General features: G+C 33.9%; 2 protein-coding genes and 1 long non-coding RNA gene across 8 annotated transcripts in view; 1 reads left to right on the forward strand and 2 right to left on the reverse strand.

Annotated features, from left to right (window-relative positions):
- Positions 1-20,169, forward strand: LOC111378254. Of its 3 annotated transcripts, none has more exons than XM_023001433.1 (11): positions 2-392; positions 892-1,432; positions 3,624-3,722; positions 4,912-5,012; positions 5,116-5,187; positions 5,729-5,819; positions 6,636-6,716; positions 7,814-7,876; positions 7,972-8,094; positions 8,472-8,510; positions 8,595-9,252. In XM_023001433.1, the coding sequence occupies exons 2-11, from the start codon at positions 1,049-1,051 to the stop codon at positions 8,721-8,723; spliced, it is 1,182 nt and encodes a 393-aa protein (XP_022857201.1). In that variant the 5' UTR covers positions 2-392; positions 892-1,048; the 3' UTR covers positions 8,724-9,252. The 3 variants fall into 3 exon arrangements, with proteins under 3 accessions (XP_022857202.1, XP_022857201.1, XP_022857200.1); XM_023001432.1 differs by lacking the exons at positions 7,814-7,876; positions 7,972-8,094; positions 8,472-8,510; positions 8,595-9,252 and adding exons at positions 18,679-18,741; positions 18,837-18,959; positions 19,337-19,375; positions 19,460-20,169 and having other exon boundaries at positions 3-392; XM_023001434.1 differs by lacking the exons at positions 3,624-3,722; positions 7,814-7,876; positions 7,972-8,094; positions 8,472-8,510; positions 8,595-9,252 and adding exons at positions 18,679-18,741; positions 18,837-18,959; positions 19,337-19,375; positions 19,460-20,169 and having other exon boundaries at positions 1-392.
- On the reverse strand, positions 14,916-17,189 carry LOC111378256. Its single transcript, XR_002699830.1, has 2 exons — positions 16,383-17,189; positions 14,916-15,436 (listed from the first exon to the last, which is right to left on the reverse strand). It is a non-coding gene; the product is annotated as an uncharacterized LOC111378256 (long non-coding RNA).
- The window catches only part of LOC111378252 (pentatricopeptide repeat-containing protein At5g57250, mitochondrial), a 12,048-nt gene continuing 10,973 nt past the window's right edge, over positions 20,018-21,092 (reverse strand). For all 4 annotated transcript variants that reach the window (XM_023001428.1, XM_023001427.1, XM_023001426.1 and 1 more), the window contains one exon: positions 20,018-20,667. The gene's annotated coding sequence lies outside the window, so the exon portion shown is untranslated. The remainder of the gene's footprint in view (positions 20,668-21,092) is intronic.

Genomic DNA, 21,092 nt, shown 5'->3' on the forward strand with positions numbered 1-21,092 from the left:
AAAACTGGCTGAAACAATTGGAAGACCACCACCATCCCTACCTGACATCTCGTCTTTTCCACACGCTTTGACCGGCGAATGGGGCCCACCCCTCACCAAATGTACAAGTCTATCTTTGAAATTGTAAACTTCGTCGGCTGCTTGGACCGACCCAAACAACGTTCAATTCTAAACGTACAAATGCTTACACGCATAATATGTCCTATCTGTCTATATATATAGAGAGATAAGATTCAATTGCATACAGAATTGCTAAGTGTATAAGCCTCACTCTATTATTTATTATTGCTGGATCTCACATACATATGCTATACTTGTATGTACAGATTCATTTGATTTAAGATTCAGCTTCTCGATCTCTATTCCAGCTGACCCAGTGATTAACCATTTAGGTATTGCTTCTTGTTTATATATTGACCCTGATTGATACATTGAATGATGTTATGAGGCTGCATTTATCTGTCCGTACGTCTACGGAATTGGAATTTAACGTGGGTTTTTTTATGATTTGCGTGCTGTGCGGATTGAAACTGCTGTTTGTTTTGACTTTTTGGTTGCCATGAGTTTCTGGGGTTCTTGATGATTGAGGCAGCTTTAAAAAGTTGAATCTTGAAAGTAATTTGTGGTCCCATTTCAACTTTGTTTTCTTCAGTTTCTTAACGTTGGGTGCATTTACATTAAGATACTGTCCCACTTCTCCTTTCCTTTGCTTCTTCTATAGTTCATATTCAAGCTAGAATGTTTTTTAAAAGTATTCTAGATATTGTTTAGTGGTTAGCTGGATTTAAAATTTGCTGTGAATTGATTATTTTGCTAACTTAGCCTCATTTGTGTTTAAAATATTAGTTAATATTGATGAAATTATATTCTCATGCTCTGTCTGCTTTGCAGGTTCAGATTCTTACTGAATTCTTATTCAGTTCGCTGCTTGAGGTCTGACTTAGGCGGATAGGTCAGGGAAGCAAAATCGCATTTTCAATTTGAGGCGATCACCTGATCAGTATCTCAATTTTTTGTGTGAGATTAACCTGTGATGCATTATTTCTAGATGATGACAGCTCTGGCATGGCGTCTACGCATGAAAGACAGGCAAATATTGCCTCCCCATCGCCACCGCAGTCCTTTAAAGAAGCCAACATGGATTATTGTATTGGTTTCTTTAGTTAGTCTGTTCTTAGTTTGTGCTTATGTGTATCCACCTCAGAATTCTGCTGCCTGCTATGTGTTCTCATCTCATGGTTGCAAGGCATTGCAAAATTGGCTTCCACCTGCTCCCTCAAGGGAACTCACGGATGATGAGATTGCTTCTCGTGTCGTAATTAGAGATATTCTGGATATACCGCCTGTTATACCAAAGACTCCCAAAATCGCATTCTTGTTTCTGACACCAGGTGCTTTACCTTTTGAGAAGCTGTGGGATAAATTTTTTCAGGTACTTCTTTCATGATAAAAGCTCCTATCTCCTTTACACGTCTTATAATTATTATTTTAAGTATATAGTTTTTTACTATGTGCTGCTTTTGTAAATTGATAAAAACCAATCTATGCAAACATAGTGCCTTTTAGTGATTATATTAAGACATACAAAGAAGAGTGGCAGTCTGAAGACACATGGCATGACTGATGTAAGATGCAAGAGGAGAATTATAAAAGAAGGGGAAAAAGGGGAGAGAAGAGGAGAAAGGAGGGGGAGAAGAGATAAAAAGAGTGAGCGAATAGAGAGAAATTAGGGGAAGAATCTCAAATTTTTATTCATTCAGAGGTTGTCAATTGCATCCAATAAGACCTCTTTATATAAAATTTCAAAAGACCCTATTCTAAGTAAGAAAATACTACAGAAGTTAATAAATCAACCCTAATAAAATTGCCTAAAATACGCATTAAAATTAGAAATTAAATATAATAATATCCCTTCTAATTCTTCATCAACGAGTATTTAACTTAACGATACGTTACATCAATTTTTGTCAAATTCTACTAAAACTTTTGTCAAAAAAAATTGTCAAACAATCCCGAAATGTTTTACTAGATCAAAAAATCTTTATATGCTTTAAAATCTTCTCAAACCATAAAGCAGCAGTTTTTCATGGATCTCTTCATTTACTTAGCATATATGGTAGATTATGACTGACACAGTTGCAAACTTATTCACTGCAATCTTCTGCCCTTTGTCCGTCAGAAAAATGAAAAAGAGGATCAATCAAGTTGATAGTCAGTTGTGTGCTTGAGTTGGACTCTTGAATAGTTGAATATCCTTTTTTGGTGTTTTACTGAGCTCTTAATCCCATAGACCTAGTGGTTGAGCCTTTTTTTTTTGGCTACGGGGACAACTGATTCTGAAATTCTTAAGTATGATTAATGGTATGCATTTAGAGGATAGGAAAACAAGCCAAAAGGAGGACAAAGAGTATAATTTCCACCTAACATTGATTTTTGGTATCGTTGGTTGCTGAAAATATTTGAGGAAAAGTTGTTTCTAAATGAAAAGGATATGAAAGAAAGTCTACATTTAGCCCTTGTTTGCGCCACATTATATCCCTAGGAATGCATTTTTGAATATTGTATTGATGGGAAATGTGTGGTTAAAAAATAAAGAAAAGTTTTGGTTTTACGTGTAATATTATTTTATTGAAGAATGTGTGATTGAAATTATGTCAAATCACTATTTAAGAATGTATTTTTTGAAAAAATGTGGCTCAAACATAGCCTTAACTTCGTTTTCTAGTCTAACTGACTGAAGGTGCTTCTTTTTGTGGTTGTGGTGTTAAACTTTGCTTATTATCCACCACAGCACCTGCCGATATGTATCTATGTAGGCCATACCTGAATAAATAAGTTATTCAGCTGATACCTGGAGCAAAATTAATGACGGGTTAGTACTTCAGATTGGTTTTGAATTTTATGTGGCTTATTCTCAGCAGATACTCTATCAGTTCACTTGTTCAAGTATCTGTGTCTGGTCCTAAAATGATGCTTTGAGGTTCCATCTTTCTGAATGAGTAGTGTATAAGTTGGTCTCTTTTTTTCAGTTTTATCGTGAGAAGTAAGACTGCAAAGAAATGGAAAGAGAGAGATACCAAAGGGCATTAAGATCGATTGAGCACAAGACAAAAGTTTGTGAATGCAATTAACGTTTGTTAAAAGATCAAATGGACATTAAATGGCCTCGCGATTTTTACTCGCAAGCTCAAGTCTACATAAACTAACCCTGATTTACAGAAATGAGAGCGAATTCTCAGCCCAAAAGGAAAGGATAGAATAATCAGGTTGATCCTTCTTGAGGGAAAGGGTGGGATTTAATTTTCCTTGTGTTATGCACGTCTTTGGCGTTCCTGTTTGTAACTTGAATGAAACTTTAAATTGAATAGAACTCGTTACACTCAGATATTGTTTGGGCTCCATTTTAATGAAGTTTTGGGAAAAATGTATTTTGGAATAGTAATTTTTTGGAGAATGTGTAATTAAAAAGAAGGAAAAAGTTTTGGGTTTATGTGTGATTTTATTTTATTAAAGAATGTTTGGTTGAAAAGCAGAAAGAAAGAAATGTATTAAAATTTAAATAGAGCCCAAACAAGGGCTCAGTTTGCACAAATTTTACTCAAGTTTTCTTACTTAATTGGCAGGGCCATGAAGGTAAGTTCTCTGTCTATGTGCACGCATCAAAAGACAAACCAGTGCATTTCAGCCGTTACTTTTTCAATCGGGAGATTCGCAGTGGAAAGGTGTATATCTCCTTGCAGAACTTATTTTATGGTTTAACTTATCCAAGTAAATAAGAGTGTTTAAGAGATTTGTAGTATTTTACAAGCTTAATAATTTGGGCAATGATGAAAGTATAATTTCTTCTGTGCTTGTTTATTGTGTAAAATGCTCATGTTACAAGATCAAGCTTAGAGTTTCTAATTTTTGTATCATTATTTGAAGTTGTTGATTTTTCTTTGCATGTCTTCTTTTGCAAAACTTTACTGTGGGTCACCTGACTATATGTCCACTGTGTCTAAAATATTGATAAATATTTTAAATGAGGGATTACAAAGCCATTTCCCTAAAGAATGTAGTACTTTCTTATTTGTCTCTCCTTATTTCTGAATATTTTCTTTTCTGTGGCTTAAAAAGTCCCGAGGGTCTGAATTCAGGTCAAGTCCTTCTCAAATATGCTTCTAAATCAGGGTCTTCATGTACAACAACCATATGCCATTCATTTTCCAAGATTTTTTCATATTTTTCCCTTTGCCACATTACATGCTGAAGTTTAAATTCAATTGTAGTGCTGCACAATAAAGTGCCTTGGTCTCCATGGAATCCTCTTTGTTTTTTTAAGGATTGTGTCTATGTTCAATGCTGAAGTCATTGGTGAGGAAGCAGTTCATTGAAAAACATGCATGGGATATTGGAAAACCTTCCTGGAATAGGGGCTATTTCTTATCATTGTGGTAACATTTATTAGAAGGGTATGGGAATGGGTAAGTTCTATCAAATGTGGCTCAGGCGTCAGTGCTATATTTGGTTGTAGTGCATCCAAGGAACTGCATAAGCTGCATGTAATGCTTGGGGACTTGTTAGATTTATGAAATTGAATGAAGTGTCAGGAACATATTTTGACTTGATATATATTTTCAATCCTGAATTCAGTGTAGACAATCTTATATGTAGAACAATCTATTAATGCTACATTAACATAGAGTTGCATTTGTTTTGATAGTAGGAGCTAATGATCCTCCTTCCACGACCATTGCTTAGATCTCGTTATATCATGCAATTAGTGGCTATGTTTCCATTAGGATATTTATATGCATTATGTTTGTGATTTTTATTTGTTTTTGTATTCTGGACTAGGTGGAAACACATGCCAGATGCTGGCAGACCTGACATTGCCTTTAGCTGAACATTTTTATTAACTCATTTATGTAGGTAGTATGGGGGACAATATCGATGGTTGATGCAGAAAAACGTCTTTTAGCAAATGCACTCGAGGATCCTGATAACCTGCATTTTGTACTACTTTCTGACAGGTGACTAGATGATAACGCCATTGTTGTTGTGTCCTGTTCCCCTTCAATTTTGGGAACTCATTAACTAGTTGCTTTCTGATTAAACATTTTTCATGAACTGCAGTTGCATACCACTTCGTAATTTTGACTACATCTACAACTATCTCTTGTACACAAATGTTAGCTTTGTAGACAGGTAAGCCTGTTGTTTCTGGACTGCCATTATTTCCTTGTCGGTGGCAATAGATTGGGCCCTCATTTGGCTAGTCTTTAAAAGAACCTTACTAACTATACTTCAAATAAGCACGCGAAAACAGATCTCTGGATCAACTTAATATCCTATTAAATGCTGATCATTAAAATAACATTAATTCAGCACATCATATAATATAAAATAAGATGAAAACCGAAAACTTCTATTTGAACATATGCAGTTTTCTTTATCAAATTCTGTACCCTAGGAAAATAAATAAATTAGAGAATTATTAAAATTTTCTCATAATTTTTCTTTCAAAAAAAAAAAAAAAACAGTAGAATCCCCAAAAACGATCAGCTGGTGCTAAGTAAAGATAAATGAAAATATAATGCATGATATTGCATTTTCTTTTTTTGTTTGATCTTATAAACAAAATCAAATTTCAAAAGTTCAATATGTTAGTTCATTAAGATTACAGTAGTTTTAGTCACCTTCATTTAAATATAAGTAAGAGAAATAGTCGTCAATCCTGTATTTGCAGCTTTGAGGATCCTGGTCCTCATGGAAGTGGAAGGTATTCTGAGCACATGCTACCCGAAGTTGAGAAGAAGGACTTTCGAAAGGGTGCACAGGTGTGGTTTTATATTTTGATACAGTTCATTGTTTGTGACAATCATTTCTAGGGGAAAGCCCCTTGTCCAAGGCCACATGGGCCCTGGACGTCCATGCCCCCCCCCCCATAGGTGGGGAGCCTGTCGGAACAGGCCTCCCACCTTTGGCACCCGTGGACGTCCAGGGCCCATGTGGCCCTGGACGTCAAGCCTCTCTGATTTCTATTGTTTTCTTCTGAAAAATGGTTAATAATAAAGGGAAGAAGCTAATATTGTTTATTACTCGCAAGTCGTTTTTTTATTTCCATATATGAGATTGCGATTGTCAACTTACACATAGAATAAAAAAGAAAAGATATGCACAATTTCGTTTTGTTGGATTTCCAAATGATGTATGAGCACGGACAATTCTATAACCTTTCTGGGGTAAAAAGAATGAATTAATTTGATTGTACTCCCAATTCAAATTTATAAGGAAGGGAAGAAGCTAATATTGTTTATTACTCGCAAGTCGTTTTTTTATTTCCATATATGAGATTGCGATTGTCAACTTACACATAGAATAAAAAAGAAAAGATATGCACAATTTCGTTTTGTTGGATTTCCAAATGGTGTATGAGCACGGACAATTCTATAACCTTTCTGGGGTAAAAAGAATGAATTAATTTGATTGTACTCCCAATTCAAATTTATAAGTCACCCACGGATTATATTATCATACACATCTGCAATGTAGTCAGGTTGACATTTGGGTTCTAATTAACCTGACTGTAGTTTGCTCAGTGTCAGCATGTTTACATTCTCTTCTTATGAGTTGTTTCTTTCTGGACATTGCAGTGGTTCACAATGAAGCGGCAGCATGCTACTATAATCATGGCTGATAGTCTCTACTATACGAAATTTAGGATTTATTGCAAGGTGATCACAATTGGGCTTATTATTATTTCTTTCTGGCGGCACTTTAATTTGCTTCTTCTTCATATAGTTACATCTACCAAGATTTCAGTTATTTTTGAACAATTTGATTCTTTCTCAAGCACTGGTTAGAATATATCTTTGAATAATATTGGCCTATACTAATTGTGTCCTAAGTATAAACTTTTTATAAACAAACCATGTGAGCAAAAACAATAATGCATTTAGCATCAAATGTACAATACTTCAATCGATCATCAACACAGAGTGAGTTACCATTTCGTACATCATCTGATAGATGATTAGATTGGACTCAAAAGTGGTAGGCTTATAAGGTACCAACCATATGGAACATGCATCGAAAATCTCTCAGTGAACTGTTTTACGAGTGAACAAAAGTTGGAAACATGTTAAGACGACAAAGAATTCTGTAAAAATGGCCATGTCATTTTGCACAATCTGGACATGGGACACAGGCAAGGACATGGACATGACAACATATCAGTTTCCTGAATGTAGGACTAGACAGATTGATTAAAATTTTCGAACAGCTCTCCTCAATTGAAGGTGCACATAATGTTAATGTAAATATATATATATTTTAAAGCTATATTTTTATGATTTTCTATTTTTTATAAATTAAAACCTTTTTGGCTTTGGTTTCGAATTGTGGGGTTGGAATTTTTTGAACCGGAGGAATCAATATTTATTTTACCAAATCCTTGACTTGTTTAGGACATCTCCCTCCCATGTCAGAAATTAAAATGATTAAAAAAATATCAGATGCACTAGGTGTTATTGTAGACAAGTGCTAGAGAAGTGTCAAGTTAGTGTTTCAAAAAATTAAAAATGTATAATAAAAGAGGACACACCATGTAGCCTATGAGACGCTTGTCATGGAGTGTACTGAGTGTCGAACACCAAAACTCCACCTTAGGAGGATTCTATGTGCCTCAGGTTTCTATGTGCCTCAGGTTATCTTTATTTATTTGTGTAGACATGTATATGGCTTTGAATAAAAATCTATGTTTTGAAATTTGGCTGATAGATGAAATTCTCGTTGAAACCACTGTTGACATCAGTATATTTTGATTAAACAGCCAGGCATGGAATATGGACGCAACTGCTATTCTGATGAACACTGCTTGCCAACATTTTTCCATGTGAGGATTGTTTATATCTAATTATTTATTGTATAATTTAGGACATACCCACCCACTTCGGATAATTTAAAGGGAATATCTTTTCCTCATTTCAGATTCTTGATCCGGCTGGAATTGCAAATTGGTCCGTCACACATGTTGATTGGTCTGAAGGAAAGTGGCACCCAAAAGCATATCGGTCACAGGATGTTACCTTTGAGCTAATGAGAAATATTACAGTGCGTCTCCACTCTTCCCAAACTTTATATCATTTGAATTTATAGCTTCCACTTTTTTCCCTTGTTCTGAGAGTTCCAGTATATTTTTAGATATAACATCTCAAATTATCATATAATCAACTATAATTCATCGAAAATATTGGTTCAAATGAATCTTGATCTGGTATTGTGGCCACAATATATAGACTTGCAGAGAGCTAAATGATACTTTATATCTCAAATTATCTTATAGTTATTTATGTCATCAAAAATTATTGCTCCCTGTGAATATTGATCTGGTGGCCTAAATATGTAGACCTGCAGGGAGCAGAATGGTAGTTTATTTGTGAGTTGACTACTGAAGCAGATCTAACACTTCTCTTCAATTGTTTTTGCAGTCTATTGTAGATAGTGTGCATGTTACAAGCAACGAAAGGGTTAGTTCACCATGGTGAAAAACTATTCTTCGTTTTAAGTTATGGTGTATCGGGATTCTAAAACTTGTTCATTTTGTGCTGCAGAAGGAAATTCAGATTAGACCTTGCTTGTGGAATGGAAATCAACGTCCGTGTTACTTGTTTGCTAGGAAATTCTTGCCTGAAACTCTTAATAATTTGATGGCCCTTTTCTCCAACTATACTTCTATATGAGTGGGGTTATAGCTTCAGTGTTGATTCTTTGGTCGATTCAAGAGTTGCGCCATTTCTCGTGGAGCTTCTTCTGCTGTTGTAAAGAGCATTGTTTTATATAGAATTGAGTGCTCCCCAATATGACTTCACTTTTAGTACTAATGCAATTGGAAGAACATTGGAGTATACTCCAAGCCGAGCTAAAGATAAAGAACTTTGCTGCCAGTGTTGTTGAGGATGATTTTGGGTCTAATTTCCCCCTCAATTTTGTGGCTGTTTAAGTTTATACCCCAAAAGGAAGGGAAAAAAATAAAAAAAAAATGGTGGGAACAGGGGACTGACTGCAGCGCTGTATGGTGGGTAAAATCTTTGAAGAACTTGGCAGAAACAATTTTTTTTTTCTTTTTCATTTTTATTGTGAAAATAATTTTTAATTTCCTTTTTTTTTTCTTTGGAGTAGAATTCCTGACGGTCGAATTATAGTATTTGTAAAAAATGTTTTACATGTTTATGACATTTTGGAAGTCTTAATTTGACTCCAATTCTAGCATGTTTGGTGCAGAGAATTATTGAATGGAACTAAATAGTATTAAATATTAATAAAGAGTGGCGTTACATCTTTTAAGTCGCAATAAATACGCATAACTGCAATTTTAATGCAAAACTGAAGTTTATAAGGCAAGAAGATGAGCCATGAAAGGCAGCGTACACCAAGAAAACAAAATTGATGGACATTCTCACTTTCATTACAGCTGCAATGCTCCTGTCTTCTTCCTCAGCCATCCCGCTAGCTTCTTCCCCAGCCATACCACCAGCTTCTTCCCCAGCCATCCCAACTGCTGGTCGAGATGAAACAACACGACCTCTCATCGCATCTTGTGTAATGCTCATCTTCGATCCGCCGCCAGAGCCTCAACCAAAGATGAAGATTCTTCGGTGTAGAGACCGTTTGCGTGCAATTGCCCATATCTCCAAAATAACTGGGAGATTATCACCCGCGTACGTTGAAGCCCTCGAACAAGTCCCAAAATTCAAGAAGAATCCAAGTCTGTTGCGTAATTATCTTCGCAGTCTTGTCTGAATAAGCTAATGTCACTGTAGTTATGAGGGTAAGAATCAAAACAAACTCAAATATGAATAAGAATGGTAGTTTACTTTTGAAATGATACATTTTCAGATATGCACCATACTACAGTTTCTGTTACCTTTCGAACAAAACTGTAGAAACATACGTATTTGGATGCAGTACTAGACACTATAAATGATTATTTTGTTTCTTTTTTCTTCTTTAATACTGTCGAGTTTAACTGAAAGTGTTAAATCCTTTTCTTTTCTGCTGGGGGCGGCAGGCAAGGAACAAATATATCTTTTCCGTGAATTTATTGGCTGAAAGTGTTAAATCCTTGTCTTTTCTGCTGGGGACGGCAGGCAAGGAACAAATATATCTTTTCCGTGAATTTATTGGCTATATGCAAGTAAAGGGTCCCAATATCTAAATCCAAAAGATAGAAATAATCTGAAGAATTAGCTAAATTTTATCTAAGAATTAATCTGAAAAGAGTGAGTTGTGGTTAATCTTTCGGTCTTCTCAATAAGTTATATAAATCGTTCATCTTAATGGTGTCAAAATCTTTAATGGGTTGAGATTTAGAATGCCAACCCCTAAATTTTAAAGATTTTAGATTTATATAAAACCCTATCAAAAGCTAAATGCGATAATTTTATTAGTTACTACGAGGATTCAAATGACAATGGAACTACACATTTTTAGCAGATGTTCATTTAAGACAAAAATAATAATAATAATAATAATAATTATTATTATTATTATTATTATTATTATTATTAAAATAAAACTAATTATCAATTTATAAAAATCTTAAAACATGTAACATACGCATATTTATGAAACATATTTGGTATATTAGATTGGGCATGACAAAATCAGAAATTATCGTACACCTTTTTTCCTTTATCCCGTTTAGTTTGTTCAATCCAACATACCAAACAAGTCCTTGTAGTGCTGCTATTACCAAAAAATTATCTAATTAATGTATTTTCATATTTTACGTCCACAATCACTGTACAATGTCCATAAAGAGCAAGTTTCAGGAGAGTACCTTCTTCATTGATTGCCATTTAAGACAATAAAATAATAATAAATAAATAAATAAATAATAATAATAATAATAAAATTATTATTATTATTATTATTATTATTATTAAAAATAAAACTAATTATCAATTTATAAAAATCTTAAAACATGTAACGCACACATATTTATGAAACATATTTGGTATATTAAATTGGGCATGACAACATCAGAAATTATCGTACACCTTTCTTCCTTTATCCCGTTTAGTTTGTTCAATCCAACATACCAAACAAGTCCTTGTAGTGCTGCTATTACCAAAAAATTATCTAATTAATGTATTTTCATATTTTACGTCCACAATCACTGTACAATGTCCATAAAGAGCAAGTTTCAGGAGAGTACCTTCTTCATTGATTGCCGAATAAATCTCAAAACATATTTATTTTGATGGAATTTACAAACCATATGGCTATGATCGTAGCATAATGAACCTGCACGTGAAAAATGGGGAAAAAATGTCAGATTAGCTAAATATTCATTCAAATGTAAGAAACAGAAAATACAAGGCCGATTGCATGATCAGGTCATCCGCCAGTTTCTCACATACGTCCTATTGTTGCAAGCGCAAAACCAATTTAACCTAAATCATATGATTCATATACAATCAATATTTGCATCTATCATATGGAGAAAGAAGTTCTTACAGACGACGGATTGCTACTGCAGTTCTTTGACCAGCCATCTGACAATAAGTCTCAAAGCCAACCGCTAACCTGGCCTGTAGTGTTGTTCACTGAGATTTATGTTTGTGAATGACAGAATCAACCAGTCAAAACTATAATATTTTAAGTCACTTTATCCCGCACTACATGTTAGGCTCAAAATCAAATAGCATGATTTTTCAAAAGAAATTATTCAGATTTGAAGTTATTAATATGTGGGTTGATGCTTATAATCAATCTTGAAATGTAATGTTCCTTGTGTATTCATGTTTACTGTAACATCATATAATGAAAATTTAATATCAGATATGCAAAATTATGGTTGGATCCTAAGTGGTTGGATCATAAGTGGTGTTGCTGTGCCTGGGATTAACCAAGCATTGACTCAGATTATAAAATAAAGGGATTTTTTTTTTTTTTGGAGACCAAATCAATTTATTTTATGCATTTAAGTTTGGAAACATGAACATGTTCTTACGTTTACTTGACTCATTGTAAGGTCGCTGATTTTCCATAAAAAAGTTTATTATTTTAAGTATTTTTTAATATATAAACCAGGCCTTGTTCACATTAGATTGTTTGTTTCAAATTATAAAATTTTACTATAGCTTCAGTAATATTCATGTCAAGAAATGGCTTTAGGTAACTCTCCGGGTTTATAATTATTCGGGCATTACAAAATATACACCTGTAAGGATGTGGATGAAAAAGTTTATGCATATGTACACGCCCATACGCATTCTAGATCATTTGATTATTCATAAATAGCCTAAAGGATAGACTAATTAGTAAAAGAATCATCTCAGTGATTTTAAGCCCACTATTTGTCTAACATTATTCAATGAAAATGAATTTGGAATGGTGAATTTTTGAATAATGTATGATTAAAAAATAGGAAAATATTTTCGATTTATATGCAAAACATTTTATTGTGTGAATGTGTAGTTGAAAATGAGTTTAAGAAAAAATAAGAGTTTTGAAATAATGATAGACAAACAAAGACTAAGTAGCATGCAGCCAATTTTAGCCCATGTTTGGCATAAATTAGAATATAATTTTAATCCCAAATTAAAGTCAACGATTAATTTTAATTATATATTTCATAAGATTTATAATTTTTCAACTTTTATAAAAATTTATTAAAAATCTGATTTCATAGTTGTTTTTATTTTTTATTTTTTTCCACCTAATTTAACGTGCCAAAAATATGGGACAAAATAAGTATAGAGTTTTGGTAGAAAATGATAAAACCTGTTTATGCATGGGACCAAGTCGGCTTTAGCCCAACCGCGGATGTCAAGTAGCTGGACTTCAAAGTACCAACGGCATACGACATGGACATGACAACATATCAGTTTCCTGAATGTAGGACTTGACAGATTGATTAAAATTTTCGAACAGCTCTCCTCAATTGAAGGTGCACATAATGTTACTGTAAATATATATATTAAAGCTACATTTTTATGATTTTCTATTTTTATGAATTAAAACCTTTTTGGCTTTGGTTTCGAATTGTGGGGTTGGAATTTTTTGAACCAGAGGAATCAATATTTATTTTACCAAATCCTTGACTTGTTTAGGACATCTCCCTCCCATGTCAGAAATTAAAATGATTAAAAAAATATCAGATGCACTAGGTGTTATTGTAAACAAGTGCTAGAGAAGTGTCAAGTAAGTGTTTCAAAAAATTAAAAATGTATAATAAAATAGGACACACCATGTAGCCTATGAGACGCTTGTCATGGAGTGTACTGAGTGTCGAACACCAAAACTCCACCTTAGGAGGATTCTATGTGCCTCAGGTTATCTTTATTTATCTGTGTAGACATGTATATGGCTTTGAATAAAAATCTATGTTTTGAAATTTGGCTGATAGATGAAATTCTCGTTGAAACCACTGTTGACATCAGTATATTTTGATTAAACAGCCAGGCATGGAATATGGACGCAACTGCTATTCTGATGAACACTGCTTGCCAACATTTTTCCATGTGAGGATTGTTTATATCTAATTATTTATTGTATAATTTAGGACATACTCACCCACCTCGGATAATTTAAAGGGAGTATATTTTCCTCATTTCAGATTCTTGATCCGGCTGGAATTGCAAATTGGTCCGTCACACATGTTGATTGGTCTGAAGGGAAGTGGCACCCAAAAGCATATCGGTCACAGGATGTTACCTTTGAGCTAATGAGAAATATTACAGTGCGACTCCACTCTTCCCAAACTTTGTATCATTTGAATTTATAGCTTCCACTTTTTTCCCTTGTTCTGAGAGTTCCAGTATATTTTTAGTTATAACATCTCAAATTATCTTATAATTAACTATAATTCATCGAAAATATTGGTTTAAATGAATCTTGATCTGGTATTGTGGCCTCAATATATAGACTTGCAGAGAGCTAAATGATACTTTATATCTCAAATTATCTTATAGTTAATTATGTCATAAAAATTATTGCTCCCTGTGAATATTGATCTGGTGGCCTAAATATGTAGACCTGCAGGGAGCAGAATGGTAGTTTATTTGTGAGTTGACTACTGAAGCAGATCTAACACTTCTCTTCAATTGTTTTTGCAGTCTATTGTAGATAGTGTGCATGTTACAAGCAACGAAAGGGTTAGTTCACCATGGTGAAAAACTATTCTTCGTTTTAAGTTATGGTGTATCGGGATTCTAAAACTTGTTCATTTTGTGCTGCAGAAGGAAATTCAGATTAGACCTTGCTTGTGGAATGGAAATCAACGTCCGTGTTACTTGTTTGCTAGGAAATTCTTGCCTGAAACTCTTAATAATTTGATGGCCCTTTTCTCCAACTATACTTCTATATGAGTGGGGTTATAGCTTCAGTGTTGATTCTTTGGTCGATTCAAGAGTTGCGCCATTTCTCGTGGAGCTTCTTCTGCTGTTGTAAAGAGCATTGTTTTATATAGAATTGAGTGCTCCCCAATATGACTTCACTTTTAGTACTAATGCAATTGGAAGAACATTGGAGTATACTCCAAGCCGAGCTAAAGATAAAGAACTTTGCTGCCAGTGTTGTTGAGGATGATTTTGGGTCTAATTTCCCCCTCAATTTTGTGGCTGTTTAAGTTTATACCCCAAAAGGAAGGGAAAAAAATAAAAAATAAAAAAAATGGTGGGAACAGGGGACTGACTGCAGCGCTGTATGGTGGGTAAAATCTTTGAAGAACTTGGCAGAAACAATTTTTTTTTTCTTTTTCATTTTTATTGTGAAAATAATTTTTAATTTCCTTTTTTTTTTCTTTGGAGTAGAATTCCTGACGGTCGAATTATAGTATTTGTAAAAAATGTTTTACATGTTTATGACATTTTGGAAGTCTTAATTTGACTCCAATTCTAGCATGTTTGGTGCAGAGAATTATTGAATGGAACTAAATAGTATTAAATATTAATAAAGAGTGGCGTTACATCTTTTAAGTCGCAATAAATACGCATAACTGCAATTTTAATGCAAAACTGAAGTTTATAAGGCAAGAAGATGAGCCATGAAAGGCAGCGTACACCAAGAAAACAAAATTGATGGACATTCTCACTTTCATTACAGCTGCAATGCTCCTGTCTTCTTCCTCAGCCATCCCGCTAGCTTCTTCCCCAGCCATACCACCAGCTTCTTCCCCAGCCATCCCAACTGCTGGTCGAGATGAAACAACACGACCTCTCATCGCATCTTGTGTAATGCTCATCTTCGATCCGCCGCCAGAGCCTCAACCAAAGATGAAGATTCTTCGGTGTAGAGACCGTTTGCGTGCAATTGCCCATATCTCCAAAATAACTGGGAGATTATCACCCGCGTACGTTGAAGCCCTCGAACAAGTCCCAAAATTCAAGAAGAATCCAAGTCTGTTGCGTAATTATCTTCGCAGTCTTGTCTGAATAAGCTAATGTCACTGTAGTTATGAGGGTAAGAATCAAAACAAACTCAAATATGAATAAGAATGGTAGTTTACTTTTGAAATGATACATTTTCAGATATGCACCATACTACAGTTTCTGTTACCTTTCGAACAAAACTGTAGAAACATACGTATTTGGATGCAGTACTAGACACTATAAATGATTATTTTGTTTCTTTTTTCTTCTTTAATACTGTCGAGTTTAACTGAAAGTGTTAAATCCTTTTCTTTTCTGCTGGGGGCGGCAGGCAAGGAACAAATATATCTTTTCCGTGAATTTATTGGCTATATGCAAGTAAAGGGTCCCAATATCTAAATCCAAAAGATAGAAATAATCTGAAGAATTAGCTAAATTTTATCTAAGAATTAATCTGAAAAGAGTGAGTTGTGGTTAATCTTTCGGTCTTCTCAATAAGTTATATAAATCGTTCATCTTAATGGTGTCAAAATCTTTAATGGGTTGAGATTTAGAATGCCAACCCCTAAATTTTAAAGATTTTAGATTTATATAAAACCCTATCAAAAGCTAAATGCGATAATTTTATTAGTTACTACGAGGATTCAAATGACAATGGAACTACACATTTTTAGCAGATGTTCATTTAAGACAAAAATAATAATAATAATAATAATAATTATTATTATTATTATTATTATTATTATTATTAAAATAAAACTAATTATCAATTTATAAAAATCTTAAAACATGTAACATACGCATATTTATGAAACATATTTGGTATATTAGATTGGGCATGACAAAATCAGAAATTATCGTACACCTTTTTTCCTTTATCCCGTTTAGTTTGTTCAATCCAACATACCAAACAAGTCCTTGTAGTGCTGCTATTACCAAAAAATTATCTAATTAATGTATTTTCATATTTTACGTCCACAATCACTGTACAATGTCCATAAAGAGCAAGTTTCAGGAGAGTACCTTCTTCATTGATTGCCGAATAAATCTCAAAACATATTTATTTTGATGGAATTTACAAACCATATGGCTATGATCGTAGCATGATGAACCTGCATGTGGAAAATGGGGAAAAATGTCAGATTAGCTAAATATTCATTCAAATGTAAGAAACAGAAAATACAAGGCTGATTGCATGATCAGGTCATCCGCCAGTTTCTCACATACGTCCTATTGTTGCAAGTGCAAAACCAATTCAACCTAAATCATATGATTCGTATACAATCAATATTTGCATCTGTCAGATGGAGAAAGAAGTTTTTACAGACGACGGATTGCTACTGAAGTTCTTACAGGCGACGGATTGCTACTGCAGTTCTTTGACCAGCCATCTGACAATAAGTCTCAAAGCCAACCGCTAACCTGGCCTGTAGTGTTGTTCACTGAGATTTATGTTTGTGAATGACAGAATCAACCAGTCAAAACTATAATATTTTAAGTCACTTTATCCCGCACTACATGTTAGGCTCAAAATCAAATAGCATGATTTTTCAAAAGAAATTATTCAGATTTGAAGTTATTAATATGTGGGTTGATGCTTATAATCAATCTTGAAATGTAATGTTCCTTGTGTATTCATGTTTACTGTAACATCATATAATGAAAATTTAATATCAGATATGCAAAATTATGGTTGGATCCTAAGTGGTTGGATCATAAGTGGTGTTGCTGTGCCTGGGATTAACCAAGCATTGACTCAGATTATAAAATAAAGGGATTTTTTTTTTTTTTGGAGACCAAATCAATTTATTTTATGCATTTAAGTTTGGAAACATGAACATGTTCTTACGTTTACTTGACTCATTGTAAGGTCGCTGATTTTCCATAAAAAAGTTTATTATTTTAAGTATTTTTTAATATATAAACCAGGCCTTGTTCACATTAGATTGTTTGTTTCAAATTATAAAATTTTACTATAGCTTCAGTAATATTCATGTCAAGAAATGGCTTTAGGTAACTCTCCGGGTTTATAATTATTCGGGCATTACAAAATATACACCTGTAAGGATGTGGATGAAAAAGTTTATGCATATGTACACGCCCATACGCATTCTAGATCATTTGATTATTCATAAATAGCCTAAAGGATAGACTAATTAGTAAAAGAATTATCTCAGTGATTTTAAGCCCACTATTTGTCTAACATTATTCAATGAAAATGAATTTGGAATGGTGAATTTTTGAATAATGTATGATTAAAAAATAGGAAAATATTTTCGATTTATATGCAAAACATTTTATTGTGTGAATGTGTAGTTGAAAAGGAGTTTAAGAAAAAATAAGAGTTTTGAAATAATGATAGACAAACAAAGACTAAGTAGCATGCAGATGCCAATTTTAGCCCATGTTTGGCATAAATTAGAATATAATTTTAATCCCAAATTAAAGTCAACGATTAATTTTAATTATATATTTCATAAGATTTATAATTTTTCAACTTTTATAAAAATTTATTAAAAATCTGATTTCATAGTTGTTTTTATTTTTTATTTTTTTCCACCTAATTTAACGTGCCAAAAATATGGGACAAAATAAGTATAGAGTTTTGGTAGATAATGATAAAACCTGTTTATGCATGGGACCAAGTCGGCTTTAGCCCAACCGCGGATGTCAAGTAGCTGGACTTCAAAGTACCAACGGCATACGACATGGACATGACAACATATCAGTTTCCTGAATGTAGGACTTGACAGATTGATTAAAATTTTCGAACAGCTCTCCTCAATTGAAGGTGCACATAATGTTAGTGTAAATATATATATTAAAGCTACATTTTTATGATTTTCTATTTTTATGAATTAAAACCTTTTTGGCTTTGGTTTCGAATTGTGGGGTTGGAATTTTTTGAACCGGAGGAATCAATATTTATTTTACCAAATCCTTGACTTGTTTAGGACATCTCCCTCCCATGTCAGAAATTAAAATGATTAAAAAAATATCAGATGCACTAGGTGTTATTGTAGACAAGTGCTAGAGAAGTGTCAAGTAAGTGTTTCAAAAAATTAAAAATGTATAATAAAATAGGACACACCATGTAGCCTATGAGACGCATGTCATGGAGTGTACTGAGTGTCGAACACCAAAACTCCACCTTAGGAGGATTCTATGTGCCTCAGGTTTCTATGTGCCTCAGGTTATCTTTATTTATTTGTGTAGACATGTATATGGCTTTGAATAAAAATCTATGTTTTGAAATTTGGCTGATAGATGAAATTCTCGTTGAAACCACTGTTGACATCAGTATATTTTGATTAAACAGCCAGGCATGGAATATGGATGCAACTGCTATTCTGATGAACACTATTTGCCAACATTTTTCCATGTGAGGATTGTTTATATCTAATTATTTATTGTATAATTTAGGACATACCCACCCACTTCGGATAATTTAAAGGGAATATCTTTTCCTCATTTCAGATTCTTGATCCGGCTGGAATTGCAAATTGGTCCGTCACACATGTTGATTGGTCTGAAGGAAAGTGGCACCCAAAAGCATATCGGTCACAGGATGTTACCTTTGAGCTAATGAGAAATATTACAGTGCGTCTCCACTCTTCCCAAACTTTATATCGTTTGAATTTATAGCTTCCACTTTTTTCCCTTGTTCTGAGAGTTCCAGTATATTTTTAGTTATAACATCTCAAATTATCTTATAATTAACTATAATTCATCGAAAATATTGGTTCAAATGAATCTTGATCTGGTATTGTGGCCACAATATATAGACTTGCAGAGAGCTAAATGATACTTTATATCTCAAATTATCTTATAGTTATTTATGTCATCAAAAATTATTGCTCCCTGTGAATATTGATCTGGTGGCCTAAATATGTAGACCTGCAGGGAGCAGAATGGTAGTTTATTTGTGAGTTGACTACTGAAGCAGATCTAACACTTCTCTTCAATTGTTTTTGCAGTCTATTGTAGATAGTGTGCATGTTACAAGCAACGAAAGGGTTAGTTCACCATGGTGAAAAACTATTCTTCGTTTTAAGTTATGGTGTATCGGGATTCTAAAACTTGTTCATTTTGTGCTGCAGAAGGAAATTCAGATTAGACCTTGCTTGTGGAATGGAAATCAACGTCCGTGTTACTTGTTTGCTAGGAAATTCTTGCCTGAAACTCTTAATAATTTGATGGCCCTTTTCTCCAACTATACTTCTATATGAGTGGGGTTATAGCTTCAGTGTTGATTCTTTGGTCGATTCAAGAGTTGCGCCATTTCTCGTGGAGCTTCTTCTGCTGTTGTAAAGAGCATTGTTTTATATAGAATTGAGTGCTCCCCAATATGACTTCATTTTTAGTACTAATGCAATTGGAAGAACACTGGAGATTACTCCAAGCCGAGCTGAAGATAAAGAACTTTGCTGCCAGTGTTGTTGAGGATGATTTTGGGTCTAATTTCCCCCTCAATTTTGTGGCTGTTTAAGTTTATACCCCAAAAGGAAGGGAAAAAAATAAAAAATAAAAAAAATGGTGGGAACAGGGGACTGACTGCAGCGCTGTATGGTGGGTAAAATCTTTGAAGAACTTGGCAGAAACAATTTTTTTTTTCTTTTTCATTTTTATTGTGAAAATAATTTTTAATTTCCTTTTTTTTTTCTTTGGAGTAGAATTCCTGACGGTCGAATTATAGTATTTGTAAAAAATGTTTTACATGTTTATGACATTTTGGAAGTCTTAATTTGACTCCAATTCTAGCATGTTTGGTGCAGAGAATTATTGAATGGAACTAAATAGTATTAAATATTAATAAAGAGTGGCGTTACATCTTTTAAGTCGCAATAAATACGCATAACTGCAATTTTAATGCAAAACTGAAGTTTATAAGGCAAGAAGATGAGCCATGAAAGGCAGCATACACCAAGAAAACAAAATTGATGGACATTCTCACTTTCATTACAGCTGCAATGCTCCTGTCTTCTTCCTCAGCCATCCCGCTAGCTTCTTCCCCAGCCATACCACCAGCTTCTTCCCCAGCCATCCCAACTGCTGGTCCAGATGAAAGAACACGACCTCTCATCGCATCTTGTGTAATGCTCATCTTCGATCCGCCGCCAGAGCCTCAACCAAAGATGAAGATTCTTCGGTGTAGAGACCGTTTGCGTGCAATTGCCCATATCTCCAAAATAACTGGGAGATTATCACCTGCGTACGTTGAAGCCCTCGAAAAAGTCCCAAAATTCAAGAAGAATCCAAGTCTGTTGCGTAATTATCTTCGCAGTCTTGTCTGAATAAGCTAATGTCACTGTAGTTATGAGGGTAAGAATCAAAACAAACTCAAATATGAATAAGAATGGTAGTTTACTTTTGAAATGATACATTTTCAGATATGCACCATACTACAGTTTCTGTTACCTTTCGAACAAAACTGTAGAAACATACGTATTTGGATGCAGTACTAGACACTATAAATGATTATTTTGTTTCTTTTTTCTTCTTTAATACTGTCGAGTTTAACTGAAAGTGTTAAATCCTTTTCTTTTCTGCTGGGGGCGGCAGGCAAGGAACAAATATATCTTTTCCGTGAATTTATTGGCTATATGCAAGTAAAGGGTCCCAATATCTAAATCCAAAAGATAGAAATAATCTGAAGAATTAGCTAAATTTTATCTAAGAATTAATCTGAAAAGAGTGAGTTGTGGTTAATCTTTCGGTCTTCTCAATAAGTTA

Source organism: Olea europaea, unplaced genomic scaffold (assembly GCF_002742605.1).
Source record: "Olea europaea var. sylvestris unplaced genomic scaffold, O_europaea_v1 scaffold1797, whole genome shotgun sequence".
In the NCBI taxonomy this organism is placed as follows: Eukaryota; Viridiplantae; Streptophyta; class Magnoliopsida; order Lamiales; family Oleaceae; genus Olea; species Olea europaea.